Source organism: Plecotus auritus (genome assembly GCF_963455305.1).
Source record: "Plecotus auritus genome assembly, chromosome: 2".
Classification (NCBI taxonomy): domain Eukaryota; kingdom Metazoa; phylum Chordata; class Mammalia; order Chiroptera; family Vespertilionidae; genus Plecotus; species Plecotus auritus.
This window is the reverse complement of record NC_137771.1, coordinates 65,883,567-65,904,686: the sequence shown is the minus strand read 5'-3', so window position 1 is coordinate 65,904,686 and position 21,120 is coordinate 65,883,567. Positions and strand designations below refer to the sequence as shown.

Below are 21,120 nucleotides of genomic sequence, written 5' to 3'. Positions count from 1 at the left end.
GGAGTCATTAGCACAGAGATACCTCACTGACCATAGGCAGAATTGCCAGTAGGTGAAATTTGTCATCTCATCTCCTGGCCTTGGGATATCTGAAGCTTTCAGGTGTTGTACCCCATTGCCTGGCCTAAAATTAACTACCATTTCTTATCCCTGACCCCACTTGAAATTGCTAACTTTCAAAAAGTTGGAAATAGAATGTTTCAAGTATTTCTCATTAAGCAAAATAACATAACTCATCCTTGGTATATTTGCTTTTTAAAAGAGGAATGATAATATAGTTAATTATTGAATGTTAATTTTGTATTAAACATGACAAAATGTAATCTTTATGTGTAAGGAGTTTTCTTGCAAGTTACTTCTCTGTACCTGTTGCCGTTTTAGTAAGATGGGGACAATAATAGTGCCAGTTTTCAATCTATAATGCCTGTCATAATTTCAAAATGCAGATAAACCTGTACTGACCAACAGAATTGCTAATTCATTGAGCCAAGGGTAGAGCTTAGACATCCTTATTTTTAAAAAGCACTAGATGAGGATATGCATTTGTGAGGACAGAGGCTATATGGGAAATCTCTGTATCTTCCTTTTGATTTTGCTGTGACTCTAAAAGTGGTCTAAAAAATTGTCTTTAATTTTTTTTTAAAAAGTACAAGATGGATTTACTGTTTACCTTTACCTGAAAACCACTTATGTGCCAGTAAGTCACTGTCCTTTTCCTCAAGTAGGTCATTCAGTGGAAGACAAGTCAGCAAACACACATCGTGTAGCCACTGCTCTGACATAGTAAATCCTCTGAGGCAGTGGTCAGCAAACTGCGGCTCGCGAACCACATGCAAGCTCGTGAGCCACGGTTTGCCGCTCTGTTGACTAATGAGTTTGCCGACCACTGGACTAGACTAATTGTTACCGTGTAGTTGGAAGCTGTGAGGATTAGGCAATTGTGGCATATCGTGTGCAAAGAGGTAAAGGGTAGTATATGACAGTGGTTGGCAAACTCATTAGTCAACAGAGCACTGCTCTGAGGGGTACTCCTGGAGTGCTGTGGGAGCATAAAGGAGGCTCACTGCCCCGCCTCAGAGAAGTGCTATTCATTGAGAGCTGGGGACTGGAAAGACGATCCCGCCCCCCCCCCCCACCCGCCCTGCCAGAGAAAATAGAATTCAAGCAGATATTTGAAGGACAGGAGGAGCTTTTGAGTCAAGGTTTTTATCCAGACAGAAAGGAAGGATGATCTTCTGAGAATAACAGATGTAAAAGATAGAGTAGAAAATGTAAGACAATGTAAGTAGTTTGGTGTGTCTAGAAACTTGAGTGGGAGTTGCTTAAGTGGTAGGGAATGGCGCTGGGCCTTTCGGGACCTTATATGCCATGCCAGAGAGTTTAGCTGCAGCCATACTCTGATTAGAAAAGTTTCCTATTCTATGAGGATCCATAATAAATATGGATCTTCATAGTCCCCACCTAATTCCCTAATGGATTCAACTAAATGTACCCAGGCTGGTCACTATTCTTAATCCTAGAATGTCTTCCCCTTTCCTGTTTCTTAGCCATCTGTGAAAATAACTCATCTTCTCCATTATTTCTCCTTTGCCAGAATTCCTATAGTACATATTTTCTCCACAGTTAATATGAAACAGATGCCAGTATTTAGTGCTGGTATTCAGATTTTGGTATGCATATATCGGCTCTCCCTTCTGCATTCTAGTGTTTCTTAGCAGGGGCTCTACTGGCATTTTCAACAGGACAATTTTTGTTGTGTGGGACTTTCCCATGCAGTACAGGAAGGTTAGCATTTCTGGTCCCTGCCCACTAAATAAATGTCTAAAGTATTCCCCAGTGTTGGAACAGTCAAAACTACCCAGCCATTTCCAAATGCCCCCACATCCCAGGTTGGTACCACTTCCAGTTGAGAACTGCTTTGCTTTGTTAAGTGCTCAAGTATTTATTAGTTATTTGAAGCAAAATGTTCTTTTTTATTTTGATCTTCCCCTACTACATCCATTTTCTTAATATACAGTCTACTAAAGCCAATACCACATACTTAACCTGTTTCCTATTATTATTATCTAGTGGTGAAACTAATTTTTTTAAAAGCAAAATGTAATATATAATTGGAACTTTTCAAAGTATTTTTATAATGATGTGAGACATAAAATTTTGGTTTTCATTCTCCTCAATTCCAGTAATTTTAATCCATGCTAAATAACTACACAGATCATTTGTATTCAGTCTTTCAAAAACACTTATTATAGTACCAGCTCTAAGAAAATAGATGGATTATTTTATGAGGACTAGTTTTTTTTTTATTTTTGAAACTTTAAATTTTGATCTTGAAATACATTAAAAAAGATAAAATGCCTGTGAGTAAAGGATTACATAGATCATTTTGTATGTTTTTTTCTTGAAGGTTTCAAAATTTGGTAGATTTTCTTTCTGCTTTAAATTAAAATATACTGTGGTTAAGTGGTTAGAGTGTTGGCCCCTGCACCAAAGGGTCTTGGGTTTAATTCCTGGTCAAGGGCATGTACCTGGTTTGCAGATTTGATCAACGGCCCCACAGCAGGGAGGCGGGGCGGGGGGGGGGGTGGTGGAGGTGGTGCGGGAGGCAACCAATTAGTGTGTGTGTGTCTCTCTCTCCCCCTCCCTCCTTCCCACTCTCTCACTCATACATACGATTTTACAGCCGATACACATTTTTTCCTGAAATTGCTTCATGTGTTATTTGCTGCTTCCAAGTTTTATAATAGTTGGCAATTTACAGATTAGTGCCAGGGGTCCTCAGACTTTTTAAACAGGGGGCCAGTTCACTGTCCCTCAGACCATTGGAGGGCCGGACTATAGTTTTTAAAAAAAAACTATGAACAAATTCCTATGCGCATTGCGGGCCCGGGACGAGTCGGCTGCTAAGCAGGACAGGCAGCGGCACCCGGCGGGCCGGATAAATGTCCTCGGCGGGCCACATGTGGCCCGCGGGCCGTAGTTTGAGGACGCCTGGATTAGTCTATCTTCTTTTTTCTGTTGCTTAGAAATGAAAGATGAAATCTAGAAAGAAGAACACTTTAATCCTTTGTATCAGGATGCTTTCTGTTGCATGAAATAAAATACCTAATTCAGACTGGTTTGAGCTATAAAAAGTGTGTATTATTGGCTCTCATAATTGAATGTCCAGAAGTAGGATGGACTTCAGGTTTAATAGATATTGCGACTCAAGTATATTATCAGGGACCCAGTTTATTGCTGATTCTCCATAGTCTCCTCTGTGGTGTCAGCTATATCATTATGGTCACAGGATGCTCGCAGTAACAGTTTGGATTACAGTAAATATCCAAGAGTTCTTCTCTCCCAGCATACTGAACAAGAAACCTAAAATTCATTATGATTGGACCACCTAGGGCTTAATCACAAGGGACAACAGCAGCCTGTAATTATTGGAATCAAGAGTCTAGGTCAGTGGTGGACAACTCATTAGTCAACAGAGAGGCAAACTGCGGCTCATGAGCCGCATGTGGCTCGCGAGCCGCAGTTTGCCGACCACTGACTTAGGCCATCTGCCCAATCCTGAGCCATTTTCTCCAGGAGAATATAAGATAATGATTTTCTTAAGCCAACCAGTAAGTGGATACCTCTGGAGATGGGGGTGGGTCCATTTATCAAAGTATGGTGATGGATTAGGAAAGAGGATGGTGGTATGGGATTGCTAGTATAACTATAACTCTTTAAGAGGATTTTAAAGTATTAAGGCAAATTTTAAAAATAAAATATAATTGAAATACTTTTGAATTAATACAGAAAAATACATGGTTTGTTGTTGAATTTTCAATTCTGGTAAGTTCCTAATGGTAGAGTAGATTATACTGTCACTTTTAAGCTGAATAATGACCTTAGAGGAGTGGCTTTCTTCTCTCTAAAACCAACTACATAAAAATAATATTTATTTTCCTCATATGATACATGTATCATCTAAGTGTTACCACGATTATACTGTGTTAATATACAGTGGCCCTTTGGGAGCCCACAAACCATTATAATATCTAGGATTATTTTTACCCTCCCAGGAACCAGTTTGCTATCCCCGTTGAGAATGCATGATGTGTGTGTGTTTTGATATTTGAGGAGGAAGAGAAAAAGCTTGCTATGCATGAATGGTTACTTCAGTTTCATGGGACTCAGTGTTTCTGTTACTTTGTCAGGTTGTCCAGGAGGCAACATTAGGTTTAATAACAGCCACAATTATTTCACCAGTAATTATCAAACTCTAAACATATGCCTTGGAGTACAGTATTATTATTTAATTGATTGGGATTACATTCGTTAATAAAATTACATAGATTTAAATTATATTACAATTAAACCTACATAACTTACAATTCTATAATACATCATCTGTATTGTGTTCACCAACCCAAGTCATGTCTCTTTCCATCACTATTTATTCCCCTTTATCCAATCCTGCCTCCCTCACCCATTTCCCTGTTGTAATGACCATAATGTTGTCTATGAGGTTTGAGGTTTTTTGTGGTGTTTTTTTTCTTAATTCCTTCACTTTTTTCACCCCTCCCCTTCAGTATTTTTATTATTGAGAATATTGGTAAATATTGCAAGGACACAATGACATTATTATAGTGGCAGGCATTTTGCCGAATTTAGAAAAGAATAGTTCTAATGCATTAGGAGTAATAGTAAATGTTTAAACTTCTGTCTCTGAGGTCCTCAAACAGTGATGATTTTGCCTCGCAGAGGATATTTGCAATATTTGGGAGCATTTTTATGTGTCACAGCTGGGAGAGTGGGTATTGACAGTGTCATCTCTTGGGTAGAGACCTGGGATGCTGCTAAACATCGTGTGTATTGCCCACCTCCACAAGAAGAATTATCTGGTCCAAAATGTCAGCACTGCCAAGGTTGAAAAAACTCTGCTCTATTCTAATGATTCTGCTTTTTGGAATCTGTCTTTACAAAATAATGCAAAATACAGAAAACAATTTCACATATGCCCAAAGATACTGAAGCATTAACCTTAATTTTTTTTACAAAGTATTTTCTTTTAGAAGACATTATTCATAGTTTGGGATTTTCGTTATGTTTTTTTTTATATATATTATAGTATATAATAATGAAATATGGGAAACAAACTTAATTTTTTGAGACTTAGGAAGAGATTTGATTGGCCATGTCAGATTACATCAATTTCAGGAACACCAAAGAATTGGAAACTAGTTTAGAGATAATTAACTTGCTCATTTTAGGAGTTCTATGTAACACTCTTTAACCTCTCTTTGCCCATTCCTTCACTTAAATCTTTTACTAGGAATTACTACCCCCCTCCCCAAAACACACACACACACACACACACACACAAACACACACACTGGGTTCTGAATTACTGCTCTTAAAATGCCTCTTATACTATTACCATAGACTAAAAAAATTAACATTTAGTTCTGTATACCAGTTGAGGTAAATGATAGCCTGATCCCTGGGGATATTCTTTTATTTTTTTCTTTACTATGATTTAATTTGAAAGAACAAGTGGTAATAAATTGGAAGTAGTCATAATATCTATCAGTAGAGAATGGATAAATAGATTTGACATTCTTCACACAATGGGATACTTTACAAACAGTTAAAATTAATGAACTAATGTATATTTTTCATAAATAAACCTCTAAATCCATAATAAAAATGAAAACAAGGCATGGGATATTTAGAGTATGATAACATTAAAATAAATGTTAATGTCACACAAAATATTATACTGTTTACAGATAGATATAGATATAAAACCAAAAATGACAAGAATACACACCCAACCTCAAGATAGTTACCTCTGATGATAAGAAGGAAATTGGGTTAAGGAACAGTACAAAGAATCACCAGCCATATCAATAACCTCTAGTCATAATTTAGCAATCCTAATATATAAAGAGCCAGGGTTTGTAACGTCCAAAACGACCGAACAGAGGACCAAATGCCAGGCTGCGTGCACAGCAGGCTCGAGTGGGTGGGGACTGGCGAGTGGGCTGAACGGCTGACCTCTTGGTCCCTCCTGGGTCACGTGCGCCGCGGCGACCCAGTACTGACTGCCGCCGCCAATGCTGGTGCGATGCAGTTGGTCGGGGGGCCCCACCATCGCCCCATGATCACCCCGCAGAGGGAGGCCCAGGCCACTGGCTGGAGCGCTCCAGGATCGCCCCAAAGAGGGAGGCCCAGGCTACCCAGCCTGCAGTGGTGGGCGGGGCCTTCTTCTGCGGGGCGATCAATCGCGAGGCTCCCGGACTGGGAGAGGGCGCAGGCCGGGCTGAAGGACCCCTCCCCCCGAATGCACGAGTTTAGTGCACTGGGCCTCTAGTCTATATATATATAAAAGCCTAAGCGACCATTATGACCAGTTGCCATGATGTGCACTGACCACCAGGGGGCAGATGCTCAATGCAGGAGCTGCCCCCTGGTGGTCAGTATGCTCCCACAGCCAACCTCACGTGATCCTTCCCAATGGCCGGCCCCGAGTGGGACTGGGCCAGACTGCCCCAGTTGGCCCTGATCGCAGGCCAGGCCGAGGGACCCCACCCATGCACTAATTCGTGCACCGGGTCTCTAGTGTAGATATAATTACACAGTAATGACTGACTTCCTTGTAACCACAAGTAGTTAACTACAGCAAACAAAATTATTTCCAAGGGTTGTTCTCTTGTTTTTGGAATGTTGAGTACTTTCTGAAGGTATTTAGGGTCTACTTAATGTTAAGAAAGGTAAATGGTTCTTGAAATTACTCAAGCAATACTTGGGGTGATTATGATTTACTAGAGGCCCGTTGCAGGAAGATTCCTGCAATAGGACTTCCTGCAGCTGTCTGCTTGTCTCCCTTCTCCCCCGCCCCGCCTCCCTCCCTTCTCCACCACCCCGTCTGCTTACCTCCCTTCTCCGCAGCCCCACTTGCTTGCTTCTCCGCAGCTTCGCTCCCTTCTGCAACGCTTGGCTTCCTTCTACGCTGTCTTCAGTCTTTGCTCTATTCCTGGATATGCAAATTAACCGCCATCTTGGTTTGGGTTAATTTGCATACTCGCTCCTGACTGGCTTGTGGGTGTAGTGGAGTGATGGCTAATTTGCATATTACTCTTTTATTAGATAGGAGGATAATTCCGTAAGATGACAAGTTCATAATTTTCCCCCCTGTAACTTAACATGAAAAACAAATATGTTTAGAAAGAAACTCTTACGCATTAAGATTAAAATACCACTTTATTTCTTACGATGAGAGAAATGTGGTAACTCTCAGCGTCTTGATGGTGATATTGTACTATGCCAGTTTCACAGGTAACAAACATTGCAAGGTATTTTTGGGGGGAAGAATTATTTATTTGAAACCAGTAACTGCTGTATCTGCAATCAGAATTTATAGGTTTTTTTCCTCTGAGATATTAGACATCTGGCCTTTAAATTAGTAAAGGGTGCTATACAACTTTGTTCTATCAAAACAATATTAAACATGATTGTTTGTTATATGATAAATGGCACTATCGATATAAGCATAATCAAGCATATTTTTTCCTAGCTAGTGCCAAAATCTGTTCTTTTATTAAAGAAAACTTCCATAAACAGATCTGTGATAAATTACCCTAGGAGAAGGATTTTTACTTGATTTTATAGTCATTATCTTTTAAAAAAGTTTGACTAATCAAGGGTGGGGGACCTCCAGCCTGCGGGCTATATAAGGCCCACAAAATCATTTGGTCTGGCCCTGGAAAAGCATTAGGGGTGAGTTTATTAAATGTTTAACCAATTATAGCAGGCTCATTTTTAAGTTGATAATTTTGTATGGCCTATGAATGATGTTATAAATATCCAGATGGCCCTTGGCAAAAAAAAGGTTCCCCACCCCTGAACTAAATCATATAAATTTTTGGTGGGAGATACTCTACTAAATTGTATTAAACAAAAATTATTTTAGATTTGGGGGCCATGTGGCTAAGGCATAGATTTGTAGAAGATGCTGACCATTGCTTTGGCATGCTGCTGGCCATTAACTGGCAAGTGGGTTGTTAGAAATTTCTTCCAAGCAAGGAAAAAAATGTGTAAAGCCATCATATAGTGAAAATACTTAAAGTTCTGTGATGGATTAATGTTTTGAGCAGCGTTAAATATTTTTTTTAAAGGAATGGTGTCTAGTGTCACCAAATTTAGATATGTTAAATAGAACATATGGTCATTTTTCTAAAATCAGACATTTAGTTATTAACGTTGATCCTGTATCAAAGTTTAGACTTGAAAGCACAGGAACTCTAGCCTAGAGTGCATTCTGCTTAGCAACCGACTTGTCTGCTGTTTTGCTACTGAATGCACATACTCATGGCTCCTAAGTGTATCTGCGGCCAGCTGGTCTCAACCAGACAATACTTCATTCACCTAATTTCCAGACTAGTCAGGCAGAGACATCAGCTCATTGTATTTAGCAATGAAGAAATTTTATTTGTAAACTTTAAGTAGTAGCACACTGATCTCAAATGCCCCTGAATTATGAGAAATTGCCTTTTAATTTGGGAATGTGAACTCCTTGGAATTTAGAACTGTTTGACTTCATTTTTTTTTCTCCTTAAAAATTCTTGCAAGTATATTGCTTGAAAAACATAGCCTCTAAAAATCCTAGAAAAGAGTAATAACTCTTAGTACAAAATACACGTTAAAATCTAAGAATACTTTTATAATTATTCTCTGAAAACAAAAATTTAGGAAGTTTGATTTGTGTTCATACTTTTATTGACTATCTTGAACCTCACATGATTATTTTCTCTCTTAGAAAACAACAGTTTTGTTGGCATGTGAAGCTCCAGTTTCCTCAGAGTCAAGCTGTGTACATAGAAAAAAGGTATAGTATCACCACTATCTATTAAGAACTTGTTAACTTAAATGTGATGTTAATAAATGTGTGTTAGTGGTAGAATGGATAAGTAAGTTGTGATGTATTGATACAATGAAATGCAAACATCAGCAGGGATTACTATACTACTATTAGTAATGTGTGTCTGCAGAAAATACATTATTTTAGAAATGTACATATGTATACTCATAATTGGAATTAAGTTACATAAGTAGTTTTTATCCTTTTTCCATATTGTGAACATTTTCAAGTATCATTTAAAAGTTTTAATGGTTGTATACAATTTGACTCCTTGGGTTATGAAAATTTTAAAGTTGCTTTTTAATTAATATGTAGCATATATCTAAATATAATAGACTAGAGGCCCGATGCACGAAGATTCGTGCAAGAATAGGCCTTTCTTCCCCTGGCTGCTGGCACTGGCTTCCCTCAGACACCTGGGACCCGGGCCTCACTCTGGCCGCCGCCTTCCGCCTTCGCTCCAGCCCTGCCGCCCTCCTGTAGCTCCCTCCATCCCCTGCGTCCCCCTCATAGCAGGCGTCCCGCCCCACCCCAGCTGCTCTGCGCCTGCACGCCTGCACGCATGCACTGCCCAGAGGCCCGGAGCAGCTGGGGTGGGGTGGAATGCAAGCGTCCTGGCCCAGCCACCGCCATATTTGTCACGGGGTGGTGGTCAATTTGCATATTCTGTCTTTATTATATAGGATAGTGCCCCTTCCTGTCATTGTCATAGATTTTAGTTGAAAAACTTTATTTGAAGGTGCATACCAAATGAGAGACAGTGAAAAGACAAATTTTTCAGATAGAACTATTTATCATAATAGTATATAAGAATACTGGAGGCCCGGTGCACGAAATTCGTGCACGGGGGGAGGTGGGTCCCTCAGCCCAACCTGCACCCTCTCCAATCCGGGAGCCCTCGGGAAATGTCCGGGAACTCTGGCTTCTAACAACTCACCTGCCTGTCTGCCCTAACCATTCTACCTGCCTGCCTGATCCCTCTAACTGCCCTCCCCTGCCGGCCTGGTCACCCCTAACTGACCTCCCCTGTTGGCCTGGTTTCCCCTATTGACTTTTTTTTTAAATCTTATCCCCTTCACACACAATTGTATTTGACTTCCTTATTGGCTTCTCCCTCTCACACAATTTTTCTCTCTCCTTTATGTAACACTTTTTCTTACTGACTCATCATTTATAAACTTTTCTTTCCTCCTTATTTCCTACTTCTGTTCCATCATCCTTCTTCCCATCTTTCTCCTACCCTCCCTCCCCACATTCCTTCTTTCCTTTATCTTTACCCCTGCCCTACCTCCCCCTTTCCTTCCTTCCCACCTTAATTTTTTTCTTCACTTCCTCCCTTGGACCTGCTTTGCTCCCTTCCCCATTTCTTCCTTCTTTCCATTCTCCTTTTAAGCTCTACTGGCTCCCCTTTAAAACTTTCCTTCCCTCCTTCTTTCTCTCTCATCCTACCTTTCCCGTATATTCTTCTCTACTTACTTCCACTGTTTTAATATCAGCTATCTACCTGCCTAATTATTCACTATCATTTATCTTTTTTCTTTTCTGACTCCTACTTTTAAAATCTGTCCCCAGTACACAACTATACTTGATTTTCATTATAGCTCCTACAGTTCACTCATACATCCTCTTCTTTCTTTTACTCTGCTCTCTACTGACTCCTTTATAAAGTTCTTCCCTCCCTCCTCCCTTGTTAAAGCTTCCGTTCAGAGGGGCGTTAACTCCCAGCCCAGGGCTCAGCCCCGGCCAGGTATTTGCTATTTCCCCTTCCCCAGCCTCCCCGCCGCCATCCTGCTCCTCCCATTCCCTGCCCGGGATGCCCAGCCCAGCGAGAGTGGCTGAGGCCCGCACAGCCCGGGTGCTGCTGCTGCTGCGAAGCAGGAACGCCTCTGCCCAGAATGCCTTGGACCATCCACCACTCCGTCCCAGACCTGTGGGCGCCTCCCACCAACAGCCTGCACCAGGTGCCACTGCCCTCCTCCCGCATCTGGGCGGGGCTCCTGCCCTGCCCCTCGCTGGGTGCACCTGCTTCACCCCACCCCTTGTGGTCGCCATCCCCTCCCGTGTGCCGCCCTGCATTTCCTTCCCTTTTCCATTCCTACATCTTTTTCTTGTTCCCTTTCTGTATTTGTTTCTCCTCTCGGCCTGTCTGCATGCATGCCTGCCTTCCTCTCCCTCTCCTTTCTTATCCCTTCTTATCATATCCTATCCTACCCTGGGCCTTGCAGCTGCCTGAGCAGAGGGCAGAGAACCAGCCTGCTTATCCAGTTGTGACGTGCTATAACGGATAATTTGCATATTTCTCTATTATTGGTATAGATATATAAATGATTGAGAAAAGTTACATATTTGCCATTTTATGCATTTTACATTTTAAATGTTGCCTTGTAACTTTTAGTTACTAAGTTCAAAACGGTGTCTTAGTTTTGTTTCTACAGCTTTATAGTTAGGACAATACATATAGAAAAGTTGGAAAACCTAAAATGCTTTGTTTCCAGGGAAAGCAGTATCAACTTTTTAACCTGGCCTTATGATTTATAATGAATAAATTTGAACATGCACTGAAATTAGCATCATCTGAAACCTTTTTTTTTAGGTTTTTTATTTCTACAACTTTCAAATGTATATCATCCTGACTTCTTTCTTTTCATCTTTGAGCATAGGTGTGTGTTAAAAGAGGATTCATATTTTTGTGATTAATTTATAGGGATCAAAATAATGAGAGGTCAAAATAATGTTTTTTAAGACTTTGTTAAGTGTGTCCAAGAAATCTTTTAAAGCTATTTTTGTAAGTAATTTATGCTTAACAAGCCATTATATTTTGCCAAGAGTAAAATAAAAGGTCTGTGTTCAATTATTTAAACAAAAACACTATAAGATTTAGTAATTCTAAATTAATACCTTTAGTAGAAAATTATAAATAATAAGTTTTGGGTTTTTTTTCTTTTCTTTTGTTGCAAAGAGTACCGGATAATAAAACTATTAATGAAATCTTAGCAACTTACCTTGACCCAGAAAAGTCTGATCCTGTAATTCGTCAAAGGTGTGTTTTTAAAATCTTTTCACTTTCTGAATTATTTAAAATGTCGAGATATTTGTTAGGTGCATATTTAATATGGGAAGTCATGACTTTATTAGAATGTGATGTGTCAGTGCCATTTACTTTCTGCTCCATTTCCTTGGTTTTTACTCAAGGCTTTGTCAGTCAGAGATGCTGCTTTTGGATAGTTTTAACAGTAGTTCATACTTACTCCGTGCTGGTTTCCAGACTCTTTGAAGCAGATAATGATAAATGTATTAATTCATTTAATCTTCACAATAACCCATTAAGGTAGATTACTGGTATTACATAGCCATTTCACAGAAGGGGAAACTGAGCCATAAAGAGGTTAAGTGACTTCATGTAGCTAATAAGCACAGGGATTCAAACCCAGGCAGTCTGGAGTCAGTGTCTACACTCTTAACCCTTAAACCAAAATGCCTTTCAGGTTGAACCCAAAACTGAAAATTAGGAGTTTCCAAGTAACTGTTACAGACAGGAAATCCTGTTTCAGCCAAGTCTTCATAAAACTAAGTAAGATATACTCTGTCTCCTGTCTAAAAATACAGCATGGACAAAAATAATTAACATAGCATAGTGGAAAGAATCAGTAATGAAGGTCTGGTTAGAATAACTAGCTCAATTCCTTATTAGCTATGTGATCAGGAGTAAGTTACTTCACTTCTGGGCCTTAATTTATTGATGATAATCTACTAGATAGGATTCTTATGAAGCTTAAAAAACAGCATATATAAGTTCCTACTACAAGGCTTAGCCCATAGTAGGCAGTGCTCTAAAAAGGGAACTATTATTAGAATGCTTGTTATTAGTGTTCCTAGGCAGGAACCCAGTTGACTTTCTTTTTACCAGATGGTACCTGCTTAGGATATGAATGCTTGGTTTGGCTCCAGAGTAACTTGGTATTTAAAATTTATACTGAGTGGATTCTGAAATGTCTGATTCAGTTCTAGTTAAATCTCATCATATACTTTTGATAAAAGGTAGAGCCCAAGACTGAATCAGATCCATGTCACATATCAAACAGTGTCTTGGGACAGGTATAATACTTGAGTTTTATTCTAATTACTGAGAATCCAGTTGTTATTATTGTTCATATATCTGGCAATAACACAAAATACCTGCCACTTAATTGCTTACATTAAAAAAGTTAAATAGCAAGATTAATTACTGAAATAGTTATTTTTAATTTAAGTTTTTTAATTATACAGAAAGGAAAAAAGGTAATTTTATTGTTGTTGTTAATCCTCACCTCAGGATATTTTTCCCATTGATTTTATTTTTTTCTTTTCAGAGAGAGTGGAAGGTAGGGAGGGGGGAGGGGGGAGGAGGGGGAGAGAGAGAGAGAAAGAGAAAAATAACAATTCGATTAGTTGACTTCCGCACGCACTGCATCCCAACTAGGACTGGGATTCAAACCTGCAACCCAGGTAATGTGTCCCTGACCTGGAATCGAACCCACAACCCTTTGGTGCGTGGACCGACTCTAACTACTGAGAAATACCAGCCAGGGTGAGAAAGGTACTTTTTGAAAATTCACATCCTTGGTTAGAAAATGCATTTAACCTTTTTTTCTATGCTTGTATAGATAAATTTTAAGAATTGTTAGCTATTCATAAATGTTCTTCCATGACACTAGTTTGAAATATATTAAAAATTGCCCTTTTAATGTGATATTTTTATTTCAGATTGAAAGCCTACATTCGCTCTCAGACTGGGGTCCAAATTTTAATGAAGGTCGAAAATATGCAGCAAAATTTAGTAAGGTAATATTGCTTCCCTCCATTTATTTAATTATTTTATAATTCTGCAATATAATTAAGTAGCTAATAATTATACTAATTATGTGGCTATTAATAAAGCCTAGGCTTTAAAAATGGCTTTCAAATTAAATTTTTTAAATAATCTCCCTTATAGGATAAATTTGGTTGAAAAATCACCCAGATTGGACTATTTTAAAATAACATCATATGCAACTAAAAGATTTCTAAGTTGCATATTAACTTATTTCAAGAAATAATCTCTTCAGCAGAGTTCCAGTTCCAGCTCCAGTGTTCAAATTGTTTTTGGAAATGCAGAAATTCTTGTGACCAGCTGATTACTGCATACATGGCAGTGGAAAGAACACTGCATAGAAATGTGAAGGGAGATAGGTTCTAACAAACTGAATGATTTGGTGAAGTTCTCAACATCACTGGGCTCTGTTCCTTCTTAAATGGAATGAAGTACAGTACACTAAATGATCTCTGAGGGTCCCTGCAATCTGCTTAAGTGCCAGCTATGTGTTGGCTACTGAATTTCAAAACACTGGTCATTTAAGACTCCTAATGCTTTTCCCCCATTTTCATCGTTTAATTAACAAAACTGCTAGATGCAATTCAGACTAGGTATGATTAGCCTTGTCTATAATTTGATTTGCTGGTATGGCTTAGAGGTTTGAGAGTCCAAGCTGTGAAAGCAGAGCTATGTGTAAATCCTAGCTCGACCTGCTGCCAATTATGTTAGTAAGTAAGTTATATAACCTCACTTGCCTTAGTTTTCCCATGTGTAACATGGGGGTGATAATAATAATTATAAGATTGTCATGAGGGACTAAAGTAATTCATTTAGCACATGGTAAGTGTATGCTTTTACTAATATAACTACTACTGTTAACTACTACAGATAAATGGATTCTTACAAAAGGTCTACCTATAACATTATAAGACATTATAGCTAAGAATGCAGTTAATACTTTAACTCTGCTACTTCCCCTAAAAGGTATGGAGCCCCAGATAAGAGGGTAGAAAGTTCTGTGGCTTCTGCAAAGATAGTTATCCAGAATTACAACATCCATGCTAGCCAAAATCGATTATTTCTGAAATTGGTAATCAAACATAATTAATGAGAAATACTGATGTAAAAGGTGCATATTTTCCATTGTGTTTAGTAAACTCCTAAAGCAGATTCCATATAAATCATGTCTAAACAAAATAATTTGTATTTCTCCCTTAGAATTTACCTCTGGTCAGTCATTAGTTAATTTTTTTCATTTTTTTTATCTGTGTTTCCTCTTCCAAATTTACTTCCTTTCTTAACATGCACCATATTTTATCTAAGTAGTTCATGTAAATGTTATTCATTTTTCATACTTTGGTGCATACTTGATGAATATATTGTGGCTTCAGTCTCATAAGCCTCTAAGAGAACACTTGCCTGAGGGTTTTTGTTAAAAGTGAAATTACTTTTTGGATAGTTGTCTCATCTCAACTTCTCTAGGCCATGGAAATAACATGTTTTCCAGTCTTTGCCTGACAATGTGGTAGTTGTTCCTGTTTTAAATGTAAGATACTATTTTAAAGTTTATACTATAGGACAGACTGTTTGGGCCCAGATAGCATTCATTTTTAACTTGGAAATATGTATTCTAAATTCTTGAAGAGGCAAAAGGGATGGAGATCTCAGCTTGTCCTAGCAGACCAGGGTTTTCTAGGAATGTGACAGAAATGCAAGATTATCCAGGGGGAAGTGGTTGGAAAAACCATTTCATGCAGTTGCATAGAAAGAAGTCAGGATACGTAGATACCAGAACACAGGAGAATGCCAGTAGATCGGTATGGTTTATTTTAACAGCGTCAAAGAGGGTAAACCTGAACCCCCGAAAAAGGACACTGAAATGAAGGTCAAATGACCTAATTCTAGGCACTCAACTTCTCTGCTTCATTTTCCTTAGGTCTTTTATTTTCTTTTACTTTATAATCTTCCTTCTTTAGGAACCCAGGGGGGACCAATGTTGGGCTTTGGGTTAATCTTTATCCCCAAAAAGGAAGAAATAATAGGTTAATAAAGTAAAAGGTGGGTGATGTTAACTTTAAGGAATACCTGAGAAGTACTTTGACTTTACCTTATCTATGTAGAAAACTTTTCTTCAGATTTCCCCATTTGAGTTGTTTACTTGAACTCATTGCTGCCCATCAAAGAAGAGGCAGCAGACAGTTACAACCTAGGTCCAAAAATTTGGGATTTAAAAATTCCACCTTTTTTTTTTTTAATCCTCACCCAAGGATATTTTTCTATTGATTTTTAGAGAGAGGGAAAGACAGAGAGAAATATTGATGTGAGAAAAACACGTCGATTTGTTGCCTTCTCCACACGTCTGACCACCTGAGACAGGGAGGAGCCTGCAACCGAGGTCTGTGCCCTTGGCCGGAATCAAACTTGGGACCCTTCAGTCCTCAGGTCCATGTTGTGTCCACTGAGCCAAACCAGCGAGGGCCCACCTTATTTAACTTGGAGTAGTGGTGGCATCACTTTAAGGCAGTAATAATGTCAGAAACTCCTATTGAGGTAGCTTTTGTCCTAAGATGGACCTACATTTCCGGTTAAGTCAGCTTCAAGATATAATTATCCTAATTTCTACAAAACTTCCCAGTATTATAAGTATTTTCTAATCCTATATAATAAAACCCTAATATGCAAATTGACCGAAAGGTGGAACAACTGGTTGTTATGACGTATAGTGACCACCAGGGGGCAGACGCTCAATGAGGGGAACGCCGCTCAGCCAGAAGCCAGGCTCACAGTTGGCAAGCCCAGCGGTGGTGGTGGGAGCCTCTCCCGCCTCCGTGGCAGCACTAAGTAACTCTCAGGGGATGTCCGACTGCCAACTTAGGCCCGCTCCCCTAAGCTGGCAGTCGGACATCCCCCGAGGGGTACCAGACTGCAAGAGGGCACAGGTCAGGCTGAGGAACCTCCTCTCTCCCTCCTCCTCCAACCCCCCAGTGCATGAATGTCATGTACCGGGCCTCTAGTTATGAATAATGAAATTAGGTATTATGGGAATACACTTAGAAATATTTTATTTTTTAAGTAACTATTTTTAAAACCATAGTATTTACAGTACTATGGGTTACATCAGAGATTCGTTCCTACAGCATAGCATAACACATTTTTCGCTGTAAGTCAGAACCCACCTACATAAGCACCTACATCACTCACATGAAGCACATACACAGCAGTAATGAAGTGAAACAGTAAAAAAAATTCAAAAGAAAGATAACAATTCCTGACCTTTACTTGTGGTAAATAAATAATAAAGAAAATAAAGCACATATGTACATACGTTGAAATGACAGAACTTTTTTTTTTTAATAAATAAATGGAAGATGGCAACCTAACCACAAAACGACGTATGTCGAGTCCGACATAACCCAAGGACTGTCTGTAATCCTATATAATAAAACCCTAATATGCAAATCGATCGAACAGCATAACGACTGGCGGAATGGCTGGTCGCTATGACATGTGCTGACCACCAGGGGGCAGACGCTCAATGCAAGAGCGTCTCTCCCCCTCCCCCCCCCCCAGAAGGAGGGGACCAGCAGCAGTGATCGGGGGGTGGGGCTGGCCAGCGAGCGGCACCAGGCCACTAGCCAAGGCGGGTGCCAGCAGGGGCCCTCCAATCTCCCTGCCCACTGGTCCCCCCCACAGATGGCCCTGATCTCTGGCCAGGCCTAGGGACCTCACCCTATATATTGGGAACAGTCTCTTAGATTTAAGAATTAAAACCTGGCAAGGCTACTCTAACACTGAAAAAACAGGATGATGCGGTGATGACATGCATGGACTCTGGCTCGCACATTTTGTGGTCAGCCCTGATTCTGACACTTATAACTGTGTGACAAAGCCAATTACTTAACTTCTCTCTGCTTCAGTTTTTCCACCCATATGATAGGGGAAATGGTACTACTGCCTCAGGAGGATCATGTTATGTACTACTTTTTATAATCAGGGCAAAAAAATGTAGCTGCCCATACAACAGCAAGATACCTTTCACCTGTATAAAAAGTATGGTCACTGGTGCATGCAGCATTCCGGATTGCGAGAGGGATGTCTGACTGCCGGTTTAGGCCCGACATCCCCCAAGGGGTCCTGGATTGCAAGAGGGTGCAAGCCAGGCTGAGGGACTCCCTGCCCTTCCCCCCACACACACACAAATTTTGTGCACCGGGCCTCTAGTACATTCATAGGATAGACTAGGATGAGCATTTACATTTGACTGTATACTTACTGTTATACTGTTAAAGGAAAGTTCATTCAAGAGGACATCTGAGTAAGGTTATTATAGGTTATAAAATGTTAGGTTTCTAATTTAAGATAAGCATGCTAAATAAGAAGATTTTATTATTTCCTGAAAAGTGCTTAGAAGGCAAAAATAAGTAGTTGTCTTGTGGCTGTGTGACCTTAAATGTATCTTATGATTTAGAGTGTTCCAGTAACTTCAGAGTAAAGTCTTTTACCAAATGCTTGATGTTGCCAATTTCCGCTGGTTGTGTTTTCCGTTTTTTGAGGGTTTATAACAATTGTCTCATGTTATACCTGATCAGTTAGAGCAATCTTAAATGTTTCCCAGGATTTAGCTGTGCCATACACAACTTATAATTTTTAGATTTAGGTGATCATGAATACATGTTTAACCCTAAAAAATTTGTTGTTGGTCTATTTGGGACTTTCCTTTCCAGAAAACACAGAATTTGAATTTGTGTCTTTTTATGAAAGCTAATATGGCTTCTTAAGTAAAATCTTTTATTCATTCGGCAAACAGTGAGTATCTACTATGGTGCAGGTACTGTCCTAGACATTAGGGGGATATCAGTGAGAAAATCATTCCTGCCTCTGTGGGGCTCACATTCCCAGGGGAGGAGAATTTACATAAGGTGCTTGTGTTAGCAAGGCCACACTTGCTCTCTTGCCACATCATTTCTTAGCAGCTTTCTATTCTCAGAATGTAAATAAATGGTTTGAAGCAGAAAAGCCTTCATCAGGAATGCAGGGCACTATCAGAGGCGGCCATTGTTCTGCTGCTCACTGAAGTTATTAGTGACTGATGAGCTTAGAATACCCTCAGCTTTCCTACTGCCCTTGCAGTTGTAATTTTCCAAATCTACTAAATTTTAGGTCTCTGTTATAATTTTACTTATTAATGGAATAGTTTATTTTCATAAAGAAGCTTAGGTACATTTTCTATTCTTTATGTTTACTTTGCTGCTTTGATAGTTCTATAAAGTCCTAGTTTTGATAAGGATGTGGTTTAAGCTTTAGTGGGTTGATTTTTTTTTTTTTTTTTTCAAATTTACTCAGAAGCCATTTAACACATTAAGCGCCCTGTCAGTCACCGGTGACTGGCACTATACTTTCCGTCCGAAAGACAAAATAGGCTGGACGCATATCGTGTTAATTAAGCATATTTAATTTTCCACACATGTAAATAAAAATTGGAGTTTATACAAGAATGAATAGGCTACAGAAAAGAGACATGTAGACTAGGAGACTGAAGTTTCTGGCATGGACCTGTTATCTGAGAGATCGGCCTGTTTTCTGGGCAGGTTTAGTGTATGCTGAGTTTCAAGTAGAAGTAGCATCATTTTCAGAAACATTATTTTTAAAAAGAATGGCCTTTCCATACTAATACTTTATTATTATTAGGATTCCTTTAGAGTGAGATTATATCACTCCAGTAAGAAATAGTAATATTATTTCTTCAGAATATATAATCTGTGGAAAAGTAGGCCTTATTTTTAAAAATTCAAGACTAGACTTTGTAGAGCAAAAGATTCAGCATTACAAATATTAAATTTATTAAATCACTGTCTCTCAACCTAACCCAAATTATGTGACATTTGAAATAATCTTTTTGCTTTTATTCAAAAACCTACATCAAAGTAGATTCTCTATAAAGTCAAAATAATGTTATAAATTTGATACAGACCTTGGAAAGTTACTAAGCTTCTATTTTCCTATCTGAAAGTTAGATCAGGATAGAAATGATACTGCATTTTGTGGAAATTACTCTGACACAATGCCTGTCAGCTACTGAGCCCAGTGCTTGACTCATAGCAAGCATATCATTCTCAGTAAATATGTATTATGTATTATGAAGTGCAGCATTCAAGTCAACATCTTATTGAATTGACTCTGAATGTAAGTTTTTGTTTTAATCTTACAGATTACTTCCTTAGTAAAAGGAAGAAATAGGTTTAAGACAAAAAGTTCTATATGGCTGGCAGTTGACTATATTATGTATTACATTTTTTAAAAAAAGTAATAATTTTTTACACTTCTGCAACATACATACTCTTATATTCAATAGTAGAGGCCCAGTGCACGAAATTTGTGCACAGGGCGGGGGGTGTTCCTCAGCCTGGCCTGCACCTTCTCCAATCTGGGACCCCTCGAGGGATGTCCAACTACCGGGATTGGGCTTAAACAGGCAGTCGGACATCCCTCTCACAATCCGGGATTGCTGGCTCCAGCCACTCACCTGCCTGCCTGATTGCCCCTAACCACTCTGCCTGCTGGACTGCTCACCCCCAACTGCCCCCTGCCGCCGGCCTGCTCACCCCCAAATGCCCCCCTGCCAGCCTGATCACCCCCACCTGCCCCCCCTGCTGGCCTGCTCACCCCCAACTGCTCCCTTGCTGGCCTGTTCACTCCAAACTGCCCCCCCCCGCTGTCCTGATCACCTCCAACTGAACCCACTGACGGCCTGCTTACCCCCAACGGCCCCTGCCGTCCCATCCTGGCCTGATCACCCCCCGGTGACCCAAGGTCCCAGCCCCTCCTTTTTTTCTTTTTTTTTCAGCGCCTCCTTGAGCGGAGGCCAGGGCTGACTGGAAGCAAGTATCTAGGATTTATTTAACTTCTATAATTGAAATTTTGTAGCCTTGAATGGAGGCCAGGGTCAGCCAGAGTGGGCGGCAAACTTGGCTTCCTCTATTGCCAGGGCAACCCAAGCCTCCTGCTTGCTCCAGCTCCATGGCCAGCTGCCATCTTGGTTGGGTTAATTTGCTTACTTGCTCTTGATTGGCTGGTGGGCGTGGCTTGGCGTAGCAGAGTGATGGTTAATTTGCATGTTTCTCTTTTATTAGTGTAGACTAGAGGCCCGGTGCATGAGATTTGTGTACTTGGGGGGATCCCTCAGCCTGGCCTGCCCCCTCTCACAGTCCGGGAGCCCTCAAAGGATGTCCATCTGCCACCCCCACTGTGCTCGCCAGCTGTGAGCCCGGCTTCTGGCTGAGCAGGGCTCCCCCTGTGGGAGCCCACTGACCACCAGGGGGCAGTTCCTGCATTGAGCGTCTGCCCCCTGGTGGTCAGTGTGCACCATAGCGACTGGTTGTTCCTCTGTTCAGTC

The 21,120-nt window shown here is 40.0% G+C and overlaps 1 protein-coding gene across 2 annotated transcripts in view; it reads left to right on the top strand.

Annotated features, from left to right (window-relative positions):
* ZNHIT6 (zinc finger HIT-type containing 6) overlaps nt 1-21,120 on the top strand; it is a 60,350-nt gene that overhangs the window by 24,724 nt on the left and 14,506 nt on the right. For both annotated transcript variants that reach the window (XR_013959842.1, XM_080654358.1), the window contains exons 6-8: nt 8,795-8,863; nt 11,856-11,936; nt 13,640-13,717. Coding sequence is in view for 1 of the 2 variants with exons in the window: in XM_080654358.1 (XP_080510484.1) it covers nt 8,795-8,863; nt 11,856-11,936; nt 13,640-13,717 (228 nt within the window). In the remaining variant the exon portion in view is untranslated. The remainder of the gene's footprint in view (nt 1-8,794; nt 8,864-11,855; nt 11,937-13,639; nt 13,718-21,120) is intronic.